The sequence below is a fragment of the Manis pentadactyla genome, chromosome 15 (assembly GCF_030020395.1).
Source record: "Manis pentadactyla isolate mManPen7 chromosome 15, mManPen7.hap1, whole genome shotgun sequence".
Taxonomy (NCBI): Eukaryota; Metazoa; Chordata; class Mammalia; order Pholidota; family Manidae; genus Manis; species Manis pentadactyla.
Genome location: NC_080033.1, coordinates 10,324,584 through 10,345,875, shown reverse-complemented (window position 1 = coordinate 10,345,875; position 21,292 = coordinate 10,324,584). Strand labels below are relative to the sequence as shown.

The 21,292-nt window shown below is 57.5% G+C and overlaps 1 protein-coding gene across 2 annotated transcripts; it reads left to right on the top strand.

Moving 5' to 3' along the window:
• The first annotated feature begins 1,885 nt into the window (after positions 1-1,885).
• On the top strand, positions 1,886-20,238 carry ATP1A3 (ATPase Na+/K+ transporting subunit alpha 3). Of its 2 annotated transcripts, none has more exons than XM_036896513.2 (23): positions 1,886-2,062; positions 6,297-6,386; positions 6,489-6,548; positions 6,689-6,892; positions 7,920-8,033; positions 8,132-8,266; positions 8,630-8,747; positions 8,849-9,117; positions 10,200-10,398; positions 10,475-10,584; positions 10,666-10,800; positions 12,659-12,851; positions 13,116-13,291; positions 13,374-13,510; positions 13,819-13,969; positions 14,043-14,211; positions 16,731-16,885; positions 16,962-17,085; positions 17,847-17,992; positions 18,404-18,534; positions 18,882-18,983; positions 19,478-19,569; positions 19,840-20,238. In XM_036896513.2, the coding sequence occupies exons 1-23, from the start codon at positions 2,036-2,038 to the stop codon at positions 19,866-19,868; spliced, it is 3,066 nt and encodes a 1,021-aa protein (XP_036752408.1). In that variant the 5' UTR covers positions 1,886-2,035; the 3' UTR covers positions 19,869-20,238. The 2 variants fall into 2 exon arrangements, with proteins under 2 accessions (XP_036752408.1, XP_036752409.1); XM_036896514.2 differs by having other exon boundaries at positions 1,887-2,041.
• Positions 20,239-21,292: the final 1,054 nt, after the last annotated feature.

Genomic DNA, 21,292 nt, shown 5'->3' with positions numbered 1-21,292 from the left:
AGGAGATGTGACTCCCTCTTCCCCAGTCTCCATGGAGAAAGGCCAGGTCTGCAGGCCCAGCCTCCTTTGCTGCAAAGTCGGCCTCCTTATTACCATGGCAACAAGGGACAGCAGGCTGGGATGGGGACAGGTCAGAGTACAGGATTGGCTCTGGATACTAGGGGAAGCCAAGGAACCTGATTCCCTGCTCCCTTCTACTTTCTGGCCCTGTCTCCTTGTCCATTCCTCTGTGGCTCTGAATCTTTGTCTCTGTCTCCCTGTTTTTGTGTCTTACTCTGGCCTTCAGCCTTTCATACATTTCCCTGACCAGGTCCTTAACCTTAACCTTCCCCTTCCCCATACCAGGCTCACTCCATGCCCCTTGCCTATCACCACCACACCTCCATTCCCAAAGTGGGAGGGTACCGTCATTCTGAGAAGGTTATGGGGACATGCTCTCGCGTGCTCTGTGCCCCTACCATCTGCAAGGAGAGTCTGGGGGTGTTCCTTACAGAGCAGCCCCCTAGGGGTGAGAGGCTGTGACTCCTCAGGCTTCAGTGTGTGGCAGCCCTGGAGTGTGGGTGCCGGCTGTGTGTCTGTGTGTGCATACACATACCGAGATGGGATGTGTGTGTAGTGTGGGTGGGGGCACTGGGGTGTTTGCAGGTGCAACAAAGGTGTGTGTGAAGCACTGCAATATATGTAGGGGGTGTGTGGGATGGTGCCGTGTGATCGGCTTCAGTGAATTACTGTGCCTTGTGTGTCTGTGTAAACCTTTTTGTCTCTCATTCACAATTAGCAACACTGGCAATTTTGCCCTGTGGCCCTTTGCTCAGGCCCAAATGTAGAGGAGAGGAGTGTGAGATGATGTGTGACTGAGCAACAATGTCCTCAAAGGCTCGTATGGTGTCTGAGGCCTGAAAGTGTGCAATGGTGCTGGTGTGGATGTGTTGGATCATGGGTCCGTGGGTTACATCGTTGTGGGTATCCATGTGAGATGGTTCAAGTCCACCTACGGTGGAGCGTGTGATGTATGTGTCTATGATGTAGTCTTCTGAGCGTGTGTTTAACGTACATGGCCCTTTGTGGCTGTGATTGTGATTCTGTTGTGGTATGATGGGTGTGCATTTCATTTCTGCATGTTGGTGAGTCTCTGGGGTTCTGTGGCAGGGCAGTATAGTATGTGTGAGGGTACATGCTGGGGTGTGATGGAGCTGCAGTGGTGTGATGAGGTGGTGTACGTGTGCCCCCCACGTCCGGGCTAGCTGGTGTTGGTGATGTGTGTGGCACTCGGTGGGTCCTCTGGCTGTGATGCACCTCCTGTGTGCCTCTGCAGTGTGTCTCACTGGATAACTGCCAATAGTAGGGGGGCACACAGTGAGGGGCCTAAGGGCTCCTTCCCCTTCTCATGGTGGGGTCTTCCTTGCCTCTTGGGCCCCTCCAGTTTCCCTCCTGAACAGCACTCCCCAGCACAGTCTCCAGGGCCTCTTTCCCCACTGAGGCAGGAGGTGCTCGGGTCCCCCTGCGTTGTTGCGGTGGTTACGGGGCTTTCCCCCACCGGGTGTCCACCTCCCGCAGCGCACCCTCTCCCTGGTGACACACCCCTACAACGAGGGGATTTTCGGAGCTCTCCCCTCTCAGCGGCCCCCTCCTTGGAGGGGCCACCGCACACTGCGGAGGTCTCCAGTTTCCTCGCTGCGGGGTCTCCGGGATCCCCCCGCCCGCAGCGATCCCCCTTCGCAGCGACGCCGCCACTTTGCGGAGGCTGGGGGGAAGGGAGGACAGCTGCAGTACCGGGGGCGGGGCCGCGGGCCGTCCGTCAGCGCGGCGGCGCTCCTGATTGGCCGGCTCCGGCCCCCCAACGGGCGCGGGCATATGAGGAGGCGGAGGCGGCGGCCGCCGCAGACTGTGCACAGGGCTGCCGGCCGGACCGACGCGCGGACCAAGGCGCGGGCGCTGCAGAGCCCCCGGCCCGAGCCCGCGCCTGAGCCCGCCCTGAGCCCCCTGCCCCGGCCCCCGCCCTGCCCGCCTGCCCCTCTCCCCTGGAGCCGCCAAGATGGGGGTAGGTGCTCGGGAAGGCCAGGTGGGGCGCGTGTGCGACATTGTGGGACCAGTGGCATTGGGTGTCTGCGGAGGCGGGGGCTCCGGGGCCGGGTCTGCGGGACCTCGTGAGCTGGCTGACCCGGCCCGTCTGTGTGGTTGTGTCTCTGGTTGAGTGTGTGCTCGGGGCCGCCTGGGGTGAGTGCATGTTGCCGTGGTGCATGCGGGGGTCGGTGGTGCCTGTTGCCGTGTCTTTGTGTATCGGATTCTCAGGGACACGCACCGGCCCTCGCATCTCTTGCCTGACACGGAGTGGTCGCAGGCTCGGTCGTATGTGTGCGTGCGTGAGCTCTTGGCTGTCAGGCCCTGCCAGCACGTCTGCCTGCGATTGTGTGGCCCAAGTGTGTGTGTCTGTGGCTGTGTCTGGGTGTGTCTGAAAGCTGGTATATGTGTCTGGGGGTGTTGAAACCCCCGTTTTCCTGGCCAGGTGCGGACAGGTCCAGGCCCCCGGATGAACACCAGATGACCTCTCTTTCTCCTTCCAGGCCTGGGGGAGGGGGGGTGCTCCGCAGTGCAGTACAGCCTGGCGCTGCAGTGTGTCCAGCCCCTAATCTGGGGGAGTAGACATGGGGGTCTGGGAGGAGAGGGATAGCCATGGCAGGGAGACTGAGTGCCTGGCTGAGGGCATACGTGTGCAAATGCATGGTGAGAGGGGCATTGTGCATGCCTGGCCATGCCCTTATCTCCGTGTCCGTGTGTCCTTGTCTGAGAGTCTCTCCAGCAGATGCCGCCTCTTCCCTGACTGACCACCTGACCCCTGCTGCAGCCCTGGATTCCTCCCTGCGTGTCTGGGGCTGGGCCATGGGCGGGAGTAGGGGAGGGAGGCGGGTGGGCCGCGCTGGGTGGGATGAAGAAAGAGGGTAGGGATGGGAGAGGCTAACGGAGAGGGAATATGAAGGATGGGGAGAAAGATGGCGGATAAAAGCTGATGGGCCCAGGAGGGAGGTGGGGGTGGGGTTGCAGATCTCTGAATTGGGGTGGGTGAGGGAGGATGGAGAAGAACCGGGTGGAGAGAGGACTGGGAGAGAGAAGGGGGAAGGTGGGAGTCAGTGATGGCTTCCAGGTAAGTGGAATGGGGGGAGGCGGAAGCCGTGGGCAGACTGAGGAACGGGCTGAGGCCAGCTGCCTTCTAGAAGGAGGAGGGGGCTCAGGAAAACACGTTGGGACCGGAGAAGGGAGGCACCTCAGACATGGGAGGTAGGGAAAGAGGCAGAGACATATGGAAAGACAGTTAAATGGACAGAGACAGAGAGATGCTCCAAAACGACAGAGACAAAGAGAGACACAGGGGAGACACAGGGCAGAGAGACATGACAGAGACATAGACATGGAGAGACACAGAGACAGAGAAACTGAGGTTTAAATAAGGAGACCCAGGGACAGACAGTTTCCTATCCAGAGAAAACCAAATTTAGCCTCAGTGATGGGAAGAGGAGGCAGAGGGCAAAAGGGGAAGTCAAGGGAGAGATGCTCAGAGATGACAGCGCCAGACACCCTGAGAGGGGGAGGGGGCTGCGTGAGCTGGCGGGCGTCACGGGAGGCGGAAAGCATGGAAAATGAAAATGGCGAGGAGCCGCAGAGGCGGCTGCAGTGAGACAGGCGTGTCCCCCACCCTCAGAGATACTCCTGCCCCGCAGTGCGCCCATCTGGGCCTCCTGCTTTGGGAAAGCCTCGGCTCCCCCTCCAACAGATGGAAGCCCGCCCCCAAGGGCGTCTGGTCATAGCGAGGGCCAGCAGGAACCAAAGCTCGCCTGCCAGGGACCGGGGTGTCCCAGGCCCTCCTCCCTCAGCCCCAGGAGCCCAGGCCCCCAGCCCCTCCTCCCTCAAACCCAGGAGCCCAGGGCCCACCCTGGGCTCATAGGAATTCCATCATCAGCTCCCTGCCTTCCCTGCAGTTTCGGGGGCAAACAGTTTTCTCCCCAACTCCTGCCAGGCTGCCATCTCTCTCCTCTTATACCTCCCCCGTTATTTCTCTACTGACCCATAACCTCACATCTCCACATTCTCCATCCCTGGGTCTGCCCCTCCTGGGAGGCTGAGACCGCTCCTGGTGTGGGGAGTGGAGGGGCGTCCCACTGTCCCCCAAGCCTTCCTGCTCCGTGTCAGACGCAGTGCTGCTGCAGGGCTGGCCTGGGGCCCAGCCTCCCTCCCACCTACTGGAGCCCTGTTAGAGGCTGTCAGGCTCCAGGCTGCAGTACCCCCGAGGATCAGCCTTTGGGTCTGGGGGGAAGAAAGCAGGCTGCTCAGCCCTCCACAAGGTCACAAGAGGATTAGCACTGAGCTGCACCGAGCCTGGGATCCTGGCTTGGCCCTGGGCCCGTAGGATCTGTCATCAGCTCTCTACCAGGACCTGGCTTCCCTCACGCCTCCTGCCAGCTTCAGAGGACACTGCCTTCCCCATCTGCCCAGGCCCCCAAACTGGAACCTCAGTCACTTCCCCTCACACCACATCCAGTTGAAGCCAGGCCCGGAGCTTCTGCCTCTTGCTCCTCTGTACCCCAAATTCCAGCCAGCTTTTAGTCTGTGGCCCAGAGACCTGACCATGCCACCCCCTGTTCAAACCTGTCTGTGGCTCCCACCAGCCCCCAGGAGAGAGGCCAGGGCCCACATTACATCTGTCAAGGCCCCAGGAGTCCATGACATGGAGAGACACAGAGACAGAGAAAATGAGGTTAAAATGAGGAGACATTTTAACCTCAGTTAAAAGGCCCATGGGATGGGCTACATGTCCAGCCTCCCTGCGTCTGCCCTGTGTCTCTGCAGTGAGACAGGCGTGTCCCCCATCCTCAGAGATACTCCTGCCCCGCAGTGCGCCCATCTGGGCCTCCTGCTTTGGGAAAGCCTCGGCTGCCCCTCCAAAAGATGGAAGCCCGCCCCCAAGGGCGTCATAGCGAGGGCCAGCAGGAACCAAAGCTCGCCTGCCAGGGACCGGGGTGTCCCAGGCCCATGGGACGGGCTATATGTCCAGCCAGGCCACCATCCTTGCACAGAAGGCTGCCTCCCAGGTTTTTGGTCCAGCTGTGACCAACACCTAGAGTGCCCTTTCCTCTCCATTCCTGACAGGTCCCCCAAAATCTGCTAGGTCCTTAGAGAGACAGAGACTGAGATGTCTATGGGGCTGGGGAGAGAGGCCCAGGAAAAGAGCCAGATGGAGGAGACCTGGAGCACAGACACAGGGAAGACAGGAGGATTACAGAGGGAGATGGGGAGAGATGGGCAAGATAGTTAAAGCAGGAGGGACAAGTGGGAAGAGACACACCAAGCCTTACAGAGTAGGAGACAGCCTGGGAGGTAAAGGCACACACAGTGACAGAGAGAGGCAGAGATAAAGCTGGAGGAAGACAGGAGGCAGAACGTGTGGGCACGTAGAGATATTCTGAGATCCCAACACATCGACGTGGAAAGAGATAGGACCCCAGAGAGAACTCAGAGAGACAGACTCAGGGAAAGAGAATTCAAGAGGCAGAGACAGACATTGTCTGAGACAGAGAGATATAAAGAGCCAGAGATCAGAGAGAGACAAAATCATAGAGACACACAGACTCAGAGAGAGAGAAGGACAGACAACATGAAGTGATGAGAGAGAGAGAGAGATCAGGGAGAGAGACAGTCTCAGAGAGATAGAGATGGAGAGATAAAGAGGGAGAGGGAGATAGAGACAAAACAGAACAGTGAGACAGAGAGGCACAGACAGAGACCTGGAGAGGCAGATTAAGAGAGCTAAACAGACAGAAAAAGATATATATAGAAAGAAAGACAGACAGGCATAGCAACAGACAGTTAGGGAGGTTGGACAGACCCAGGGACAGGGAGAAAGACACAGAAAGAGATCAAAAGACATAGAAAGACTGAAGGGAGAGACCCACAAAGATGGCACAAAACAGGGAGAGAAGCCCAGACAGACCCAGACGGAGATCCTCGTGGACAGAGACCAAGAGGGACATGGAGCCAGAGCCGGTGAGGCCAGTTGGAAGAGGTGAGACTCACAGGTTCTGAGAGACACCGAAAGCCAGAAAGGAAAGTCACCCAGAGACACAGGGCAGACACAGGGGGGCGCAGATGAGCCCAGAGAGGCAGACTGAGAGCCCCCGAGCCATCGCCATCCGCTACGCTGAGAGGCCGTGCACAGATGCGGCGTGGAGGGCCGCTGTCCCCCTGTAACCCCTTGTCGCCCGCAGTCTGGTGGCTCTGACAGCTATCGTGTCGCCACCTCGCAGGACAAGAAAGATGACAAGGGTTCGCCCAAGAAGAGCAAGGGCACCAAGGACCGCCGGGACCTGGACGACCTCAAGAAGGAAGTGGCTATGGTAAGGCCCACCCTCTGCGCCCCCTCACCCTCTGGGTAGGCCTGCCCCACCCCTGCTCGGCGTGGACACTGACACACCTCCCCCCAAACCCCTGTTCCTCAGACAGAGCACAAGATGTCAGTGGAAGAGGTCTGCCGGAAGTACAACACAGACTGCGTGCAGGTGCGGCTGGCCTCCGGGAGGAGGCCCTGGGGGAGGAGTGCCTGGGGGCTATGCTCTCCGGGGTGCCTGGGGGCACTCATGAAGTGTTGGGGTGCCAGAGTTGCTCAAGAAAGTTCCTGTGTGCGTCGTGTGTCCCCCAGGGTCTGACCCACAGCAAAGCCCAGGAGATCCTGGCCCGGGATGGGCCCAACGCACTCACGCCGCCGCCTACCACCCCAGAGTGGGTCAAGTTCTGCCGACAGCTCTTTGGGGGGTTCTCAATCCTGCTGTGGATTGGGGCCATCCTGTGCTTCCTGGCCTATGGCATCCAGGCAGGCACTGAGGATGATCCTTCTGGCGACAACGTGAGTGCCCTCCACTGCCCCAAGCAAGGGCCCGTTATTTAGGGACACACTTCTACCCCTCCCTTTAGACTTTTCAAAGCCACTCTCCAACTTCTTATCTAACGTTAACACTCACCCATGAGAGGAGCAGAGAAGGTAGAAGGAAAACTGAGGCTCAGAAAGGCCAAGTAACCTGTCCAAGGTCACACAGCAGGACATGTGGGCTGGAGCTCCATTCCAAGACTTCAGTGGCCCTGGGGACAGACCACCAGGTGGTCATGGCCTGAAAGTGTGAGTGAGAAACCCAGAGTGAGTGTGCTCATGGGAGACCCAGGCATACCCACCTGCTGATCTGTCAGGACCCATCCACTCAACACAGGGGACACTCATGGGTACACGGTCCCAATGCCTGTAAATACAGTCTCTCACACTGACTACGCAGAGATCCTCACATGCACGCATGCACGTGTGCAAAGAGTCAGTGCAGACAGTCATGCAGATGGTCACACTTGAATAGAGATTCAAGCACAGACCCCCAGCACAGCACACAGGCACCGACAGACACAGACACAGGAACTCAGTGTGCATAACCCGGTGACAGAGAGATAAAAGAAATAAGCACAGACAGACAGTATTCTCAGAAATAAAGTCTAAACAGGCAGACAGACACAGAGTCTCAGACCTAGGCAGACCAACAAAGACAGAAAGAGACAGATCCACATACAGAGACTCAAACAGTCCCATAAATTTAAAGCCAGGTGTGCAGACAGACACATGGACCATAGCAAACATTCATATTCTCTAACACAGACAGAGAGACAGAAAAAACAGAGAGATGGATGGATCTAGAGACTCAGACACGGATAAGCAGACGGACATACAGACAAGGCCGACTCAGACACACAGACCCTCAGATGGACACAACCTGGGGTCAGACACCGACACCTGCTGCATTGACTTAAAGCTTCCTTCCCAGATTCCACAAACCTCCAGGTGGCGCTGGTGGGAGGCAGCTCTGGGCGGACAGTGACCCTGTGTCTCCCCACAGCTGTACCTGGGCATTGTGCTGGCGGCCGTGGTCATCATCACCGGCTGCTTCTCCTACTACCAGGAGGCCAAGAGCTCCAAGATCATGGAGTCCTTCAAGAACATGGTTCCCCAGGTGAGGGGTGCCAGGGAGAGGCCAGGTGGGCAGGGGCCATGCCAAACGACCCCAGGGAGGGACAGCTGGGAGGTGACTCCTCTCCATCCTGTCCCCAGCAAGCCCTGGTGATCCGGGAAGGTGAGAAGATGCAGGTGAATGCTGAGGAGGTGGTGGTTGGAGATCTGGTGGAGATCAAGGGTGGAGACCGAGTCCCGGCTGATCTACGAATCATCTCAGCCCATGGCTGCAAGGTGAGCCTGGGGTCTGGGGCCCAGCTCTGCCCTTCCTGGAGTGGCTCAGGAGTCCAGACCCCAGCGCCTCCTCCCCCAGACCCAGGAGCCCAGCCCCCCAGCCCCTCCTCCCTCAGACCCAGGAACCCAGGTCCCCAGACTCCACCCTTTAGATCCACAAGTACCTTAGGCCTTGACAAGAAACCGTGCACCCTCCCCACCTACAAGAGCCAAACCTCTGGCCTCCCAGATACCACTCACCCGCCCAGGCACCCAGGGGTGACCTCCAGGGGTACAGGGTTCAGCCCACACTCCTCGGGACAAATGCAGGGGCAGATCCCAGGCACAGGGCTGAGCCCTCTCTCCTCTGCACCCTGCTCCCAGGTGGACAACTCCTCCCTCACCGGCGAATCAGAACCCCAGACCCGCTCTCCCGACTGCACACACGACAACCCCTTGGAGACTCGGAACATCACCTTCTTTTCCACCAACTGTGTGGAAGGTGAGGCAGGGCAGGTGGGGGCACCCAGGTTGGGGCAGGGCTGTTCGGGGTCCCCCTGAACCCCCACCCCCGCTTCAGCCTAACTCCCCCTGGCCCCACAGGCACAGCCCGGGGCGTGGTGGTGGCCACGGGTGACCGCACTGTCATGGGCCGCATCGCCACCCTGGCTTCGGGGCTGGAGGTGGGCAAGACGCCCATCGCCGTGGAGATCGAGCACTTCATCCAGCTCATCACTGGCGTGGCTGTCTTCCTGGGTGTCTCCTTCTTTGTACTCTCCCTCATCCTCGGGTACACCTGGCTGGAGGCTGTCATCTTCCTCATCGGCATCATTGTGGCCAATGTCCCAGAGGGCCTGCTGGCCACTGTCACGGTAAGACCCAGGCCCCTGGGTCTGCAGGCCTGGCTGCAGTGTTCTTGGTGCAGGTAACGTGGGCATCGAGGGCTGAGGCTCCAAGATTTTAGATGAGGCGGGTCTGGGACCCAGAGCCTCATTAACAAGACAAAAACCTGGAGAACCACACCGAGACAGAAAAGGCTAACATTCCTGTCACTTTTTAAGTTAACTTACAAAATCAAGAAGTACACCCTTCTAGGAAAAAGGCTAAAAAATATGTTAAAGTAGTTAAAAAATAAAATAAAGGACCCCCCCCCCGCCTCCCCGCTGCCCAGCGGTCAGCCTTACTGCAGAAGCATGTGCTCTGCTCTCCTCCTGAGGTGTGGGCACAGTGCCACGTGTGTTAAATGTTGTTTTCAGGGTGCATGGAAAGGACTGTCCTACCATTCTTTTGCCTAATATAGCCTGCAAAGTTTTCCACATTAGCATATTCAAAGCTGCTTTAGGTGGAAGGCTTTTCTTGGCAGATAACATACACACCAAAGGTTGCCCATGTGAATGCACAGCCCAGCGAGCCACACCCACTGAACACAGCCGTGCCAGCCACACCCAGACTGAGTTTCCCAGAAGCCCCCTCGAGACCTCATTCAGCCCCTACTCCCCAGCCTAAGGGTACCCCCTATCTGGGCTTCTAATAGCATGGCTGTCATCCTTCCTATCAGCAGACTAACTCAGTGTGAGCTTGCTTCTGCTTTTTTGCTGAACGTTGTGTCTTTGAACCTCATCCGTGCAGCTGCAGGGCCTCAGGCAGCAGGAGGTTGTTAAAGTCTTCCGTGTTCTACTCTACAATTTACCTATCCCTTCTGCCGTTAGTGCACACCTGGGCTGTCCTCGGTTTGGAATAAGTGCTGCCATGAACATTCCAGTCTTTTGGGGTGCATCTGAGCCCATTTCTGTTGTTCTGTTCCATGGGGTAGATTTGCTGGACTTGCTGGGTGACACCCTTGTCTTCTGCAGGCCACCCCGGATTCTTCCTGGACTGGGCAGTTGGCTTGTTGGCACTCAGGTTGCTGGTGCAACCTGCCACCCAGCTCTGCCTGTAACTTGCCTGCCCCCAGGTGTGCCTGACGCTGACTGCCAAGCGCATGGCTCGGAAGAACTGCCTGGTGAAAAACCTGGAGGCTGTAGAGACCCTGGGCTCCACGTCCACCATCTGCTCTGACAAGACCGGGACCCTTACCCAGAACCGTATGACGGTCGCCCACATGTGGTTTGACAACCAGATCCATGAGGCAGACACCACCGAGGACCAGTCAGGTGAGCGTGGGGCCTGGTGGGGAGTCAAGGGGGCCTGGCCCCAGGGCACCCCAGCCTTGACACGCGCCTCCTTCAGGGACCTCGTTCGACAAGAGCTCGCACACCTGGGTGGCCCTGTCCCACATCGCCGGACTCTGCAACCGTGCCGTCTTCAAGGGTGGTCAGGACAACATCCCTGTGCTCAAGGTGGGCCCGGCCTCCTGCTCACCTTGGCCTCGCTGGAGCCCAGCCCCCGCGGCTCTGCTCTGACCGGCCTCTCTTCCCCAGAGGGATGTGGCCGGGGATGCCTCTGAGTCTGCGCTGCTCAAGTGCATTGAGTTGTCCTCCGGCTCCGTGAAGCTGATGCGCGAACGGAACAAGAAAGTAGCTGAAATTCCCTTCAACTCCACCAACAAATACCAGGTATTCTGGGCTCCCTGGGAGAACAGCCTGGACCTCAGTTCTTCCATGATGCCCCTTAGCAATCACCTCTGTGCCACTGCCCTTCTGCTGTGGGCAAGTTACTAATCTTCCCAGAGCCTCAGTTTCCCCATCTATAAAATGGGAATGATAGTATCCAGCTAGTGAGAGGAACACGCAGATCCCAGGGTAAGAGCACGGTCTCTGCCGGAGTGGGAGGCAGAGGAGAAAAGATGTGCCTGCAGCAGAGTGGAAGCCCACTAGAGATCTCTTTCGTTCATTCAACAAACTTTTTTTTTGAGCAGCCACCACATGTCAGCCACATGTTTTGGGTGTTGGGGTACATACAGCAGTGAGGGGAGCAGTGAAGTCCCTCCTGTCATGGAACTTACACTGTAGTGCTAGAAAACAGACAATGAGAAAGGCATGGGGAAACGCAGACTATGTGGGCAGGTCATCATGCTGCGGGAGCGAGCCCTGCAGGTGCCCTCAGGAGGAGTGTTCCAGGCAGCGGGCACAGCATGCGCAAAGGCCCAGGGGCAGGAGTGTACTGATGTGTCTGAGTGGAGGCCAGGAAGCCTGTGTTGTGGAGCAGTGAGCAGGGAGTGTGGTGGGAGGTGAGGGCAGCAGGTGCTGGGCTCGTGGGCCATGGAGAGGACTCGGGTGTGGCTCTGGAGGGGGACATGAGCCACAGGAGGGCTCCCAGCAGAGAAGAGATAGGACCTGACTCACCTTTCTTAAAGAACTTTATTGAGACATAATTCAAATACTGTAGATCACCCATTTAAACTGCATAATTCAATAGTTTTAGTATATTCACAGCTGTGTGCAGTCATCGGCAGTCAATTTTAGAACATTTCATCACCTCAGAATGAAACCTCACACTCCTCGGCCCTCAGCAAGCACTAATTTACTTTCTGTGTCTATGTACTTGTCTATTCTGAGCATTGCATAGTAATGAAATCATATAATACGTGGCTTCTATGTCTGGCTTCTTTTACTCACTGCAATGTTTTCAAGGTTTATCCGCTGTGTGGCGTGGACTGGCACTTCAGGCCTTCTCGTGGCTGGGTGGGGTGTGGGGCATGGTGTGATAGTCCACGTTTTGTTTTTCCATTCATCTGTTGGTGGCCCTTTGAGTCGTCTGCACCTTTTGGCTCCTGTGAATGGGCTGCTGTGGACACTAGCGGACAAGTTCTTGTGTGGATATAGTTTGCATGTCTCTTGGGTGTATACCTGGGAACGGCTGGGTCATATGGGGACTGTAAGTTTAACCTTTGAGGGAACTGCCAGGGGGTTTTCCGAAGTGGCTGCTCCATTTCCCACTGACTCACATTTTTTAAAGGACCCTCCTAAAGGCAGTGGGGAAGAAGTAGCGTGAGGTTGGGAGGGCAGAAATGGGGTGTCCCTGTGAGGCTGCTGCAATATTCTATCTGAGATGGTGGCAGCCAGATGGGGCCAGGAGGCCAGCAAGAAGATACACCCAGAATCTGGGTGTATTTCAGAGGTGAGCTGACTGTATCAGTGATGGGGCAGATGTGGTTGAGAGGTTACTGGGGCGAGGCAGGGAGAGGGGCACATAACCTAAGGCAGCCAGGATTCCTGTGAGACAGAATACCTGCAAAATGGACAGACAGACAGGCACGGGTGAGCAAAGATCCCTCCGAGAGTGTCCAGGAACAGGTGAGGATCTCTTGGGTAGAGAGATTTGGGCAGTGCTTCCTGGGGACCCCAGCAGTGGTCTGTCCTGGCCCCCATGGCTCTGTGCTGGGGTGGGGGTGGTCCCCTTGCCCAGCCGGATGCGGGCAGCCTCCAGGTCCCTGCAGGGCTCAGGCATGCCCGCCCTCTGCTCTGCCCACAGCTATCCATTCATGAGACAGAGGATCCCAATGACAACCGGTACCTGCTGGTGATGAAGGGCGCACCCGAGCGTATCCTGGACCGCTGCTCCACCATCCTGCTGCAGGGCAAGGAGCAGCCACTGGATGAGGAGATGAAGGAGGCCTTCCAGAACGCCTACCTCGAGCTTGGCGGCCTGGGGGAGCGCGTGCTTGGTATGCACCGTGGGTGGGGCCGAGCTGGGGCAGCTCTGGGAGCTCCTTGAGGCTAAGGAGGGATGTGATGCTGCTCAAAGCTTGGCTCAGAATACAGCCTCCCAGAATGCACTGTGAATGAGTGAAAGAATGAGCGGGGACAGCATCTTTAGGAAATGAATGTTTGACTGGCAGACTGGGAGATTGACAGCGGAGCGCTGTGGGGTGGGAGGCACAGAAGTCCAAGGCTGCAGCCCTCACTCCCCACCCTGTTCCCGCCACCAGGTTTCTGCCATTACTACCTGCCCGAGGAGCAGTTCCCCAAGGGCTTTGCCTTCGACTGTGATGATGTGAACTTCACCACGGACAACCTCTGCTTTGTGGGCCTCATGTCCATGATCGACCCTCCGCGGGCAGCCGTCCCTGATGCCGTGGGCAAGTGCCGCAGCGCAGGCATCAAGGTGCGGCTGGGCGTGGCTGGGGGAGGCAGGGCCAGGGCTGGGGCGGCGGCGGGGCTGGAGCATCCGAACACCATGCCCGCAGGTCATCATGGTCACGGGCGACCACCCCATCACGGCAAAGGCCATTGCCAAGGGCGTGGGCATCATCTCCGAGGGCAATGAGACTGTGGAGGACATCGCTGCCCGACTCAACATTCCTGTCAGCCAGGTCAACCCTCGGTGAGCCCGGCTCGGCCCGCTTGGGGCCCTTCCCCTCCCAGCCTCCCTCTGGGTCTCCCCTGTTGACTCAGCGCCTGGCTCCTGTCCCTCCTCCATGCATGAGGGCGGGCAGCCTGGCGTAGGGCCACATCCCAGCTTTGCCACTCATGGGGGCTGTGTGACCTTGGGCAGGTCCGTTAGCCAACCTGAGCCTCAGTTCCAGAGCCCGGTCCTCAGCCTCTCGTGTGGTGGGTCTGGCCTGCCTGGCTGTCTGGCCGTCAGTCGTTGCACCAGGCCCCACACGTCCTGACCACTCTCACTCTTCCCAGGGACGCCAAGGCCTGTGTGATCCACGGCACCGACCTCAAGGACTTCACCTCTGAGCAAATCGACGAGATCCTGCAGAATCACACTGAGATCGTCTTCGCCCGCACGTCTCCCCAGCAGAAGCTCATCATTGTGGAGGGCTGTCAGAGACAGGTGGGCTGGGGCTGGGGTCTCTGGGAGGAGGGGCCGAGGCCTCCGGGCTGCATCCTCACCTTCCTCCCTCCAGGGAGCAATCGTGGCTGTGACTGGGGATGGTGTGAACGACTCACCTGCTCTGAAGAAGGCTGACATCGGGGTGGCCATGGGCATTGCTGGCTCTGATGTCTCCAAGCAGGCAGCTGACATGATTCTGCTGGACGACAACTTTGCCTCCATTGTGACAGGCGTGGAGGAGGGTGAGTTGACCAGGGGGTCCCTGCATGAGGCCAGAGCAGGGAAAGGTAAACAGACCAGGGCTACAGGAGCGTGCAGGGCAGGGAGACCCCACGGCCGGGCCCCAGTGGAGCCTGAGCTTGCCCTTTGCCCTGTGAGGCTGGGGAGCACTCTAAGGGCGGGACTGAGCTGACACACTTCTGGGTCCAAACACGCCCAACACAGGCCCATTCTGGTGGGCGAGGCAGATTTGGAAGCATTTTTTAAATACCCATAAGTGTAACCACATGGAAGCAGAGGACCCTGGGTGTCCCTCAGGAGCCCCCTCACCGGTCTGGGGTCAGAGATCAAAGAAGCTTCCCAGAGTGGACAGAGACCTCTGTGCCAAATCTGAGGGCCATGCTGGCATTTCACATAGAGCAGTACCAGGAAGGGAGCTGCAGGTGGGGGCAGCAGCCCGTGCAGCGGCGAGGCTGTGTGAAGGAGCCCGGGGGAGGCCAGACCCGGTGTGTGATGCGGGCACTCCCGGAGGAGCCCAGGCCTCAGAGCCGCCAGACACTGCCTCCTGATGGGCCTTGATGCTGCCACAGATGGGGCTTGTTCACATTTAATTTTATTCTGAGCATAAAAGTAATTCATGATAATTATGGAAAATGCAGAAAGACGTTAAGAAGAAAATTGGAATCACCCGTAACCTCACCATCCAGAAATAAGCACTGTTCATGCTGTTTCCAGTTTCTCTTGCCCATATGAAGTGTCCCTAATGTAAAAATAATGCGTGATAAATGAGAATTCAAACAGTCAAGCTGAGCCTAAAGTGACAATATAAATGCCCTTATTCCTTGTCTCCTATGTCCCAGAGGACACCACAGTTAACCCTTCCTTACCCTGAAGGCATCTTCTGTGCACTCCCGGATGCACACGTTCACACCGTCCATTTACTGTGCTCCTCCTTGTGCATCATGCCAAGTGCTGGAGACGCAGCTCCGAGCAGAGCAGACACGGTCCTGCCCTCAAGGATCTGGGAGAAGCAGCCTTCAACAAGTTAACAAATTGTGACATAACAAACATAACCACACATGGTGACGAGTGCTAAGAACACAGCAGGGTGCTGTGATAGATAATAACAGGGGTCCTATCTAATAGAGTGGGATGAGAAAGGCCTCACTTTAAAGAGGCCCACTGGGGACATTCCAGGTATACACAAAGGCCAAAGAAATGGCACAGTGAACCCGTGTCACCATCGCTCAGCTCCACCAGTTATCATCTCATGGCCTATCTTGTTTTGCCTTACACACACACCAGATTATATTGGAGCACATTTAAGTCATATTTCACCCATAAATATTTTAAGATGAGACACCAGTGGGTTATAGGGATAAGTAATAACAGGTGTGAACACCCAGGCATCTTACCTTTTCACAAAGGCGATCAAACCATCCATACCACCAGGAGCCTGCCTTTCTGTCCTTCCTAGAGACACATCTTGTTGCTCAAGCCTCTCAGCACACGAGGGAGGGGCTGGTGGGTTCATCCTTAGTGCCTTTCTATTTTAAACACACCGTACTGGTTGAATGTCACAGAAGGTGACATAGGTACATTGAGTTGGGCAGCTCAAGGACTTTTTCACACATACATACCCAGGCAACCACCAGAACCCCATCAAGAGAGAGAACAGGCTGGCTTCCCCATTAGGGTTCCGTCAGGTCCCCTCCAGTCTATCCCCTCCTGGGTATACCCACCATCCTGACTGTTAGCAGCATAGATTAGTTTTTGAACCCGTGATGTGAATGCTTTTGTGTCTGGCTGTTTTCATGCAACATAACATCTGTGAGATTCATCCAAAAAGTTGGGCATGTCAGCAGTATATTTCTTTTTCTTGCTGAGTGGTATTCTGTTATGTGGATGGACCACTATTTATTCACCCACTCATGTGCTGATGGGCCTTGGGCTCCGTTCTGGTTTTTGGGTGTTATGACTAATGCTATGATAACATTCTTATGTTTGCTTTTTGGTGGCCATTAATAGTCATGTCTTTTAGCTATAATTCTAGGAGTAGGATTACTGGGTCAATAGGGTAGAAGGATGTTTGACTTTAATAGAAACTGCCAAACTGTCTTCCAAGTGGTTGTATTTCAAGAGCAAGGGTGTTTGAACAAGGGTGATATGGTTGGTCATTTGTGTGGAAAGGCAGGCAGGTAGGATGGATCAGAAAGAACTCAGGGGGTGGGAAGGGAGGGACAAGGGGGGAAAGGGGCATTACGATTAGCAGACATAATGTAGAGGGGGGCACGGGGAGGGCTGTACAACACAGAGAAGACAAGTAGTAACTCTACAGCATCTTACTACGCTGATGGACAGTGACTGTAATGGGTGGGGTATGTGGGGGGACTTGATAATAGGGGAAGTCTAGTAACCATAATGTCGCTCATGTAATTGTAGATTAATGATACCAAAATAAAAAAAAGAAAGAACTCAGGGACTGGGCAGGGAAGAGGCAAAGGGCCGGGTTGGCCCGGGTCTGAGCGTGCCCCTGCTGCAGGCCGCCTGATCTTCGACAACCTGAAGAAATCCATCGCCTACACCCTGACCAGCAACATCCCTGAGATCACCCCCTTCCTGCTGTTCATCATGGCTAACATCCCGCTGCCCCTGGGCACCATCACTATCCTCTGTATCGACCTGGGCACTGACATGGTGAGCCCCAGCTGCCCTGCGGCCCCGGGAGGGTGGGGTCCCCCACTCCCCGGCTCACCTGGCCTCTCCGGCCCAGGTACCTGCCATCTCACTGGCGTATGAGGCTGCTGAGAGCGACATCATGAAGAGGCAGCCCAGGAATCCACGCACTGATAAGCTGGTCAATGAGAGGCTCATCAGCATGGCCTATGGGCAGATTGGTGAGGACCTGGGGACCCCGCCTCATACTTGGCTGCTTGCCCAGGGCCCACACTGGGCATGCAGGAATCTCGTATTAGATGAGTGGAGTAAGTGTAGGATCTGGTGCTGGAGGTTTGGAAGGACCGACTTGCACCAAGGTGGGCCCAGCACAGCCCTGGGGGGTGCATCGGGCAGCATATGGGACACTGTATGGCAGACCAGGGTTGGCCCCAGGTTGGCCGCTCAGGAGCTCAAGGCACCATAGGAACAATAAGAGCAGCCTGTGAGCTCCCTGAGGGCAGAAGTGAGCCTCACCCCTCTCTGCCTCCTTCTCAACCTGCTGCTTCAGCGGATGTGTGCAGAGCCTTAGAGGCGCTTAACCCCCTCACCCCACTGATGCTGGGAGTAACCCAGGAAACAGAGGCTTCCTGACGGAGCCTGGGGAGCTCATTCCTGCATGGAGTAAGGGGGGCTTCAGAATCACACCTAGGGATTTTCTGATGTTCAGGTGGCCTGAGTCAGGTGGGGGGGAGCCTCTGGGTCACCCCTCTTCAGAGAGCCCCCTCCCCGAGGTTCCTGTCCCAGGCGGCCCAGCTCAGATGCTCACTGCCAGGTAGCCCCCTCAGCCTGCCCCCTGGGCACCCAGTCCCGGATGCTGCTCCGGCGAGAGGACTGCAGTAACCCCCTGTGCTCCTGCGCGGGGAGTCTAGGGGCCTCAGAGCTGCACCAGGCTGCTGGCCGGGCCCCTGCGCCTCTCCTCACACCTGGTCTCCTCCCCCAGGAATGATCCAGGCTCTGGGTGGCTTCTTCTCCTACTTTGTGATCCTGGCAGAAAACGGCTTCCTGCCCAGCAACCTGGTGGGCATCCGGCTGAACTGGGACGACCGCACTGTCAATGACCTGGAGGACAGCTACGGGCAGCAGTGGGTGCGTCCTGGCCTCAGGAGGCGCGCAGGGCAGCCACCCAGGGCTGCTTCCTGCCACGGCCCGCTGCCCCCGGGGTGGCATCAAGACCCCTGGTGCTCTTGGCGCAGCCCATCATCCTCCTGATGTCCCCTGGCCATGCTCTCTGTCCCACCAGGCAAGATGCCTTGGCCTCCCTCTTCCCTTTAAACCCCAGCTGGCGTCTGTCCCTTCGGGAGCCCCACAGGGCCCCTGCTGACGATGGAGGTCACCACTAACCTCTGCCCTTCCTTGTACATCTCCCGACTCTTCCTGCCCCACCTGGATGGAGTCCCCGCTTTGCCCTGGGACCCCACACAGGGGTGCAGACCGGGAGCCCAGGGGCAGCGGGGCTGTGCATGCTGACGGCGCCCACCACCCCTGGCACTCTTGCAGACCTATGAGCAGCGGAAGGTGGTGGAGTTCACATGCCACACGGCCTTCTTCGTGAGCATAGTCGTCGTCCAGTGGGCCGACCTGATCATCTGCAAGACCCGCAGGAACTCCGTCTTCCAGCAGGGCATGAAGTGAGGGCGCACGCACTGCGATCTGCCCCGTGCGTGTGTCTGTGCCTCCCCCCTGTGCTCTGTGTTTCGGCTTTTGCCTCTGAGTTGACTTTCTCTCCTGTGGTCACGTCTCGGGTTCCCTCTGTGTGTGGGGAGTGTGTCCCCGTGCCCCTCTCCAAACCTGCATTGTCTTTTTATACCTCTGCTGTCTGTCTGTCTGCCATGCTCCTGTATCTGTCTGCCTTCCTCTTTTTGTTTCTACCTCCGTGCACCTGCTCGTCTGTGTCCCGCCTCCCTTTGTCGTCCCTGTCTCTGTGGGGTGGGGGTATGGGTCAGGTTCTCTGGGTCCAGCCTGCCTGTGCCTCCAGGAACAAGATCCTGATCTTCGGGTTGTTCGAGGAGACAGCCCTTGCTGCCTTCCTGTCCTACTGTCCCGGCATGGATGTGGCCCTCCGCATGTACCCTCTCAAGTGAGTGCCCCTTGCCTCTCCCACCACCAGCCCGGGGCCTCCGAGGGACCCTCCCCGCAGCACCTCCGCGTCGCCCCGACGCCTCAGCCCCGTCGCAGGCCCCATCTCTCCTGGTGGCTCTCTGGACCCCCACTGCCATCCCGGTTCTGGTGCCACTGAGCCTTCCGCCTTGGGACATCCTCACAGTGGGGGAGTCTGCAGACCCCGGCCCACAGCCAGGGCCAGGGCACCCCTCACCTGTGGGCGTGAAGGATCAAGGGAGAATCCCCTAGGGTGGCCCCTCCTGTCCTCTGAGGCCCTGCCCCTTGGCCCCCACTGGCCCCCACCCTCACGCCCCCTGCCCCAGGCCCTGCCCTGTGGCTCCCACGGGCCCCCACCCTCATGCCCCCCTGCCCCGAGGCCCTGCCCTGTGGCCCCCACTGGCCCCCACCCTCATGCCCCCTGCCCCGTGGCCCCCACTGGCCCCCACCCTCACCCCCCTGCTCTCTCTGCAGGCCCAGCTGGTGGTTCTGTGCCTTCCCCTACAGTTTCCTCATCTTTGTCTACGACGAAATCCGCAAACTCATCCTGCGCAGGAACCCCGGGGGTGAGGGGCCCCAGGGGCTGGAGGGGGTGGCTGGGGGAACAGGACGGGGTGGCTGGAGGGCCAGGGAGGAGCCCTGTGGACACTTGGGCGCAGCTCACCTCTCTGTCTCCCCCCCTCCCACCTCCCCTCTGTGCTGCCTCCCCTCTCTCCTCCCGTCTCTCTGGTCTTGCCACGGGTCTGTGTCTCTGTCCCTTTTGGCGTCTCTGGGCCGCTGTCTCTCTCTGTCTCTCCCTGCCCATCTCTCTGTCTCTTTCATCCTTGCCTCTCCAGGTTGGGTGGAGAAGGAAACCTACTACTGACCTCAGCGCCCACGTCGCCCATCTCTTCCCTGCCCCCCAAGCCCAGGACAGCCTCCTCCAGGCCCCCCATTTTGTATTCTGGGGGGGGCCTTCTCTCCCCGTTGGCCCCAGTGCAGCCCCTATCCCCTCAAGTTACCTCCTGCCTCCCTCTCCCCCGCTGGCTGGCTTCTCTCCCCGCCCCAGCCCCGCCTCTCTCCTCTCTTCTGTCCCCCTCGTCCCCCTGCCTCCCAGCCCCTCCCAGCCCCCTCCCAGCCCCCTCCTCACCCCTGTCTCCCAGCCCCCTCCCAGCTGTTTTTTACTCCCCGTCACCCCCGGCTGGTGCCATCTCTGGTTCTGGACAATTATCAAATATATCAGTGGGGAGAGAGAAGTGGTGCATGTGTCATGCTTGCTTCTGGACGGGGTGTGGGCGGCCGTGTCCCGTGTTGGCACACATGGCTGGGTGACTCACACCACCCGGAATTTAGCCTGGCAGGAGCCTGGGAGTCGTGGAATCTCGGTCATTGAAAGTTAGAGTGAGGGCAGCCCCAGTTTGCCTGGGGATGGGATTATGAGATCAGAACAGGGTAGGGGAAGGGAATCAGACCCTCTCATGTTAGAGAAGGACCTAGGGAGGGGATGACGGGCCGGACGATGCTGACAATGGTAGTGATTCAGTGAGCGCCCGCTGTAGGCTGTGCCCTTTTTAGGTGCTCTGTGTGTCTCAGTGTCTTTAATCCTCACAAGGTGTGCGGCACAGAGAGGGAAAGTGACTTGTTCAAGTCACACGGATGAGAGGCGACAACCTGGGATTTGAGCATTGGCTATACAAGTGCTACATCACTGTTATTTTCGCTCTCTTCTTATTGAGATAAACTTTCATACATTGAGGTGCACACATTTTAAGGGTACAGCTCAAGGATTTAAAAAACTACATCCAGTGGAGCTAGAGAGTATTATGCTCAGTGAAATAAACCAGGTGGAGAAAGACAAGTACCAAATCATTTCACTCATCTGTGGAGCATAAGAACAAAGCAAAAACTGAAGGAACAAAACAGCAGCAGACTCACAGAACCCAAGAATGGACTAACAGTTACCAAAGGGAAAGGGACTGGGGAGGGTGGGTGGAAAGGGAGGGAGAAGGGGGGAAAAGGGGCATTACGATTGGCACACATAACATGGGCGGGTCACGGGGAAGGCAGTACAGCACAGAGAAGACAAGTAGTGATTCTATAGCATCTTAGTACGCTGATGGACAGTGACTTACGGGGTACGTGGTGGGGACTTGATAATGGGGGAATGTAGTAACCACAATGCTCCTCATGTGAAACCTGAGCATAAGATTGTATATCAATGATACTGTAATAAAAAAAAATTACATCCAAGTAACCACCACCCAGATCCAGGTATAGAGCATTTCCACCCACCCAGAAAGTTCCTTCATG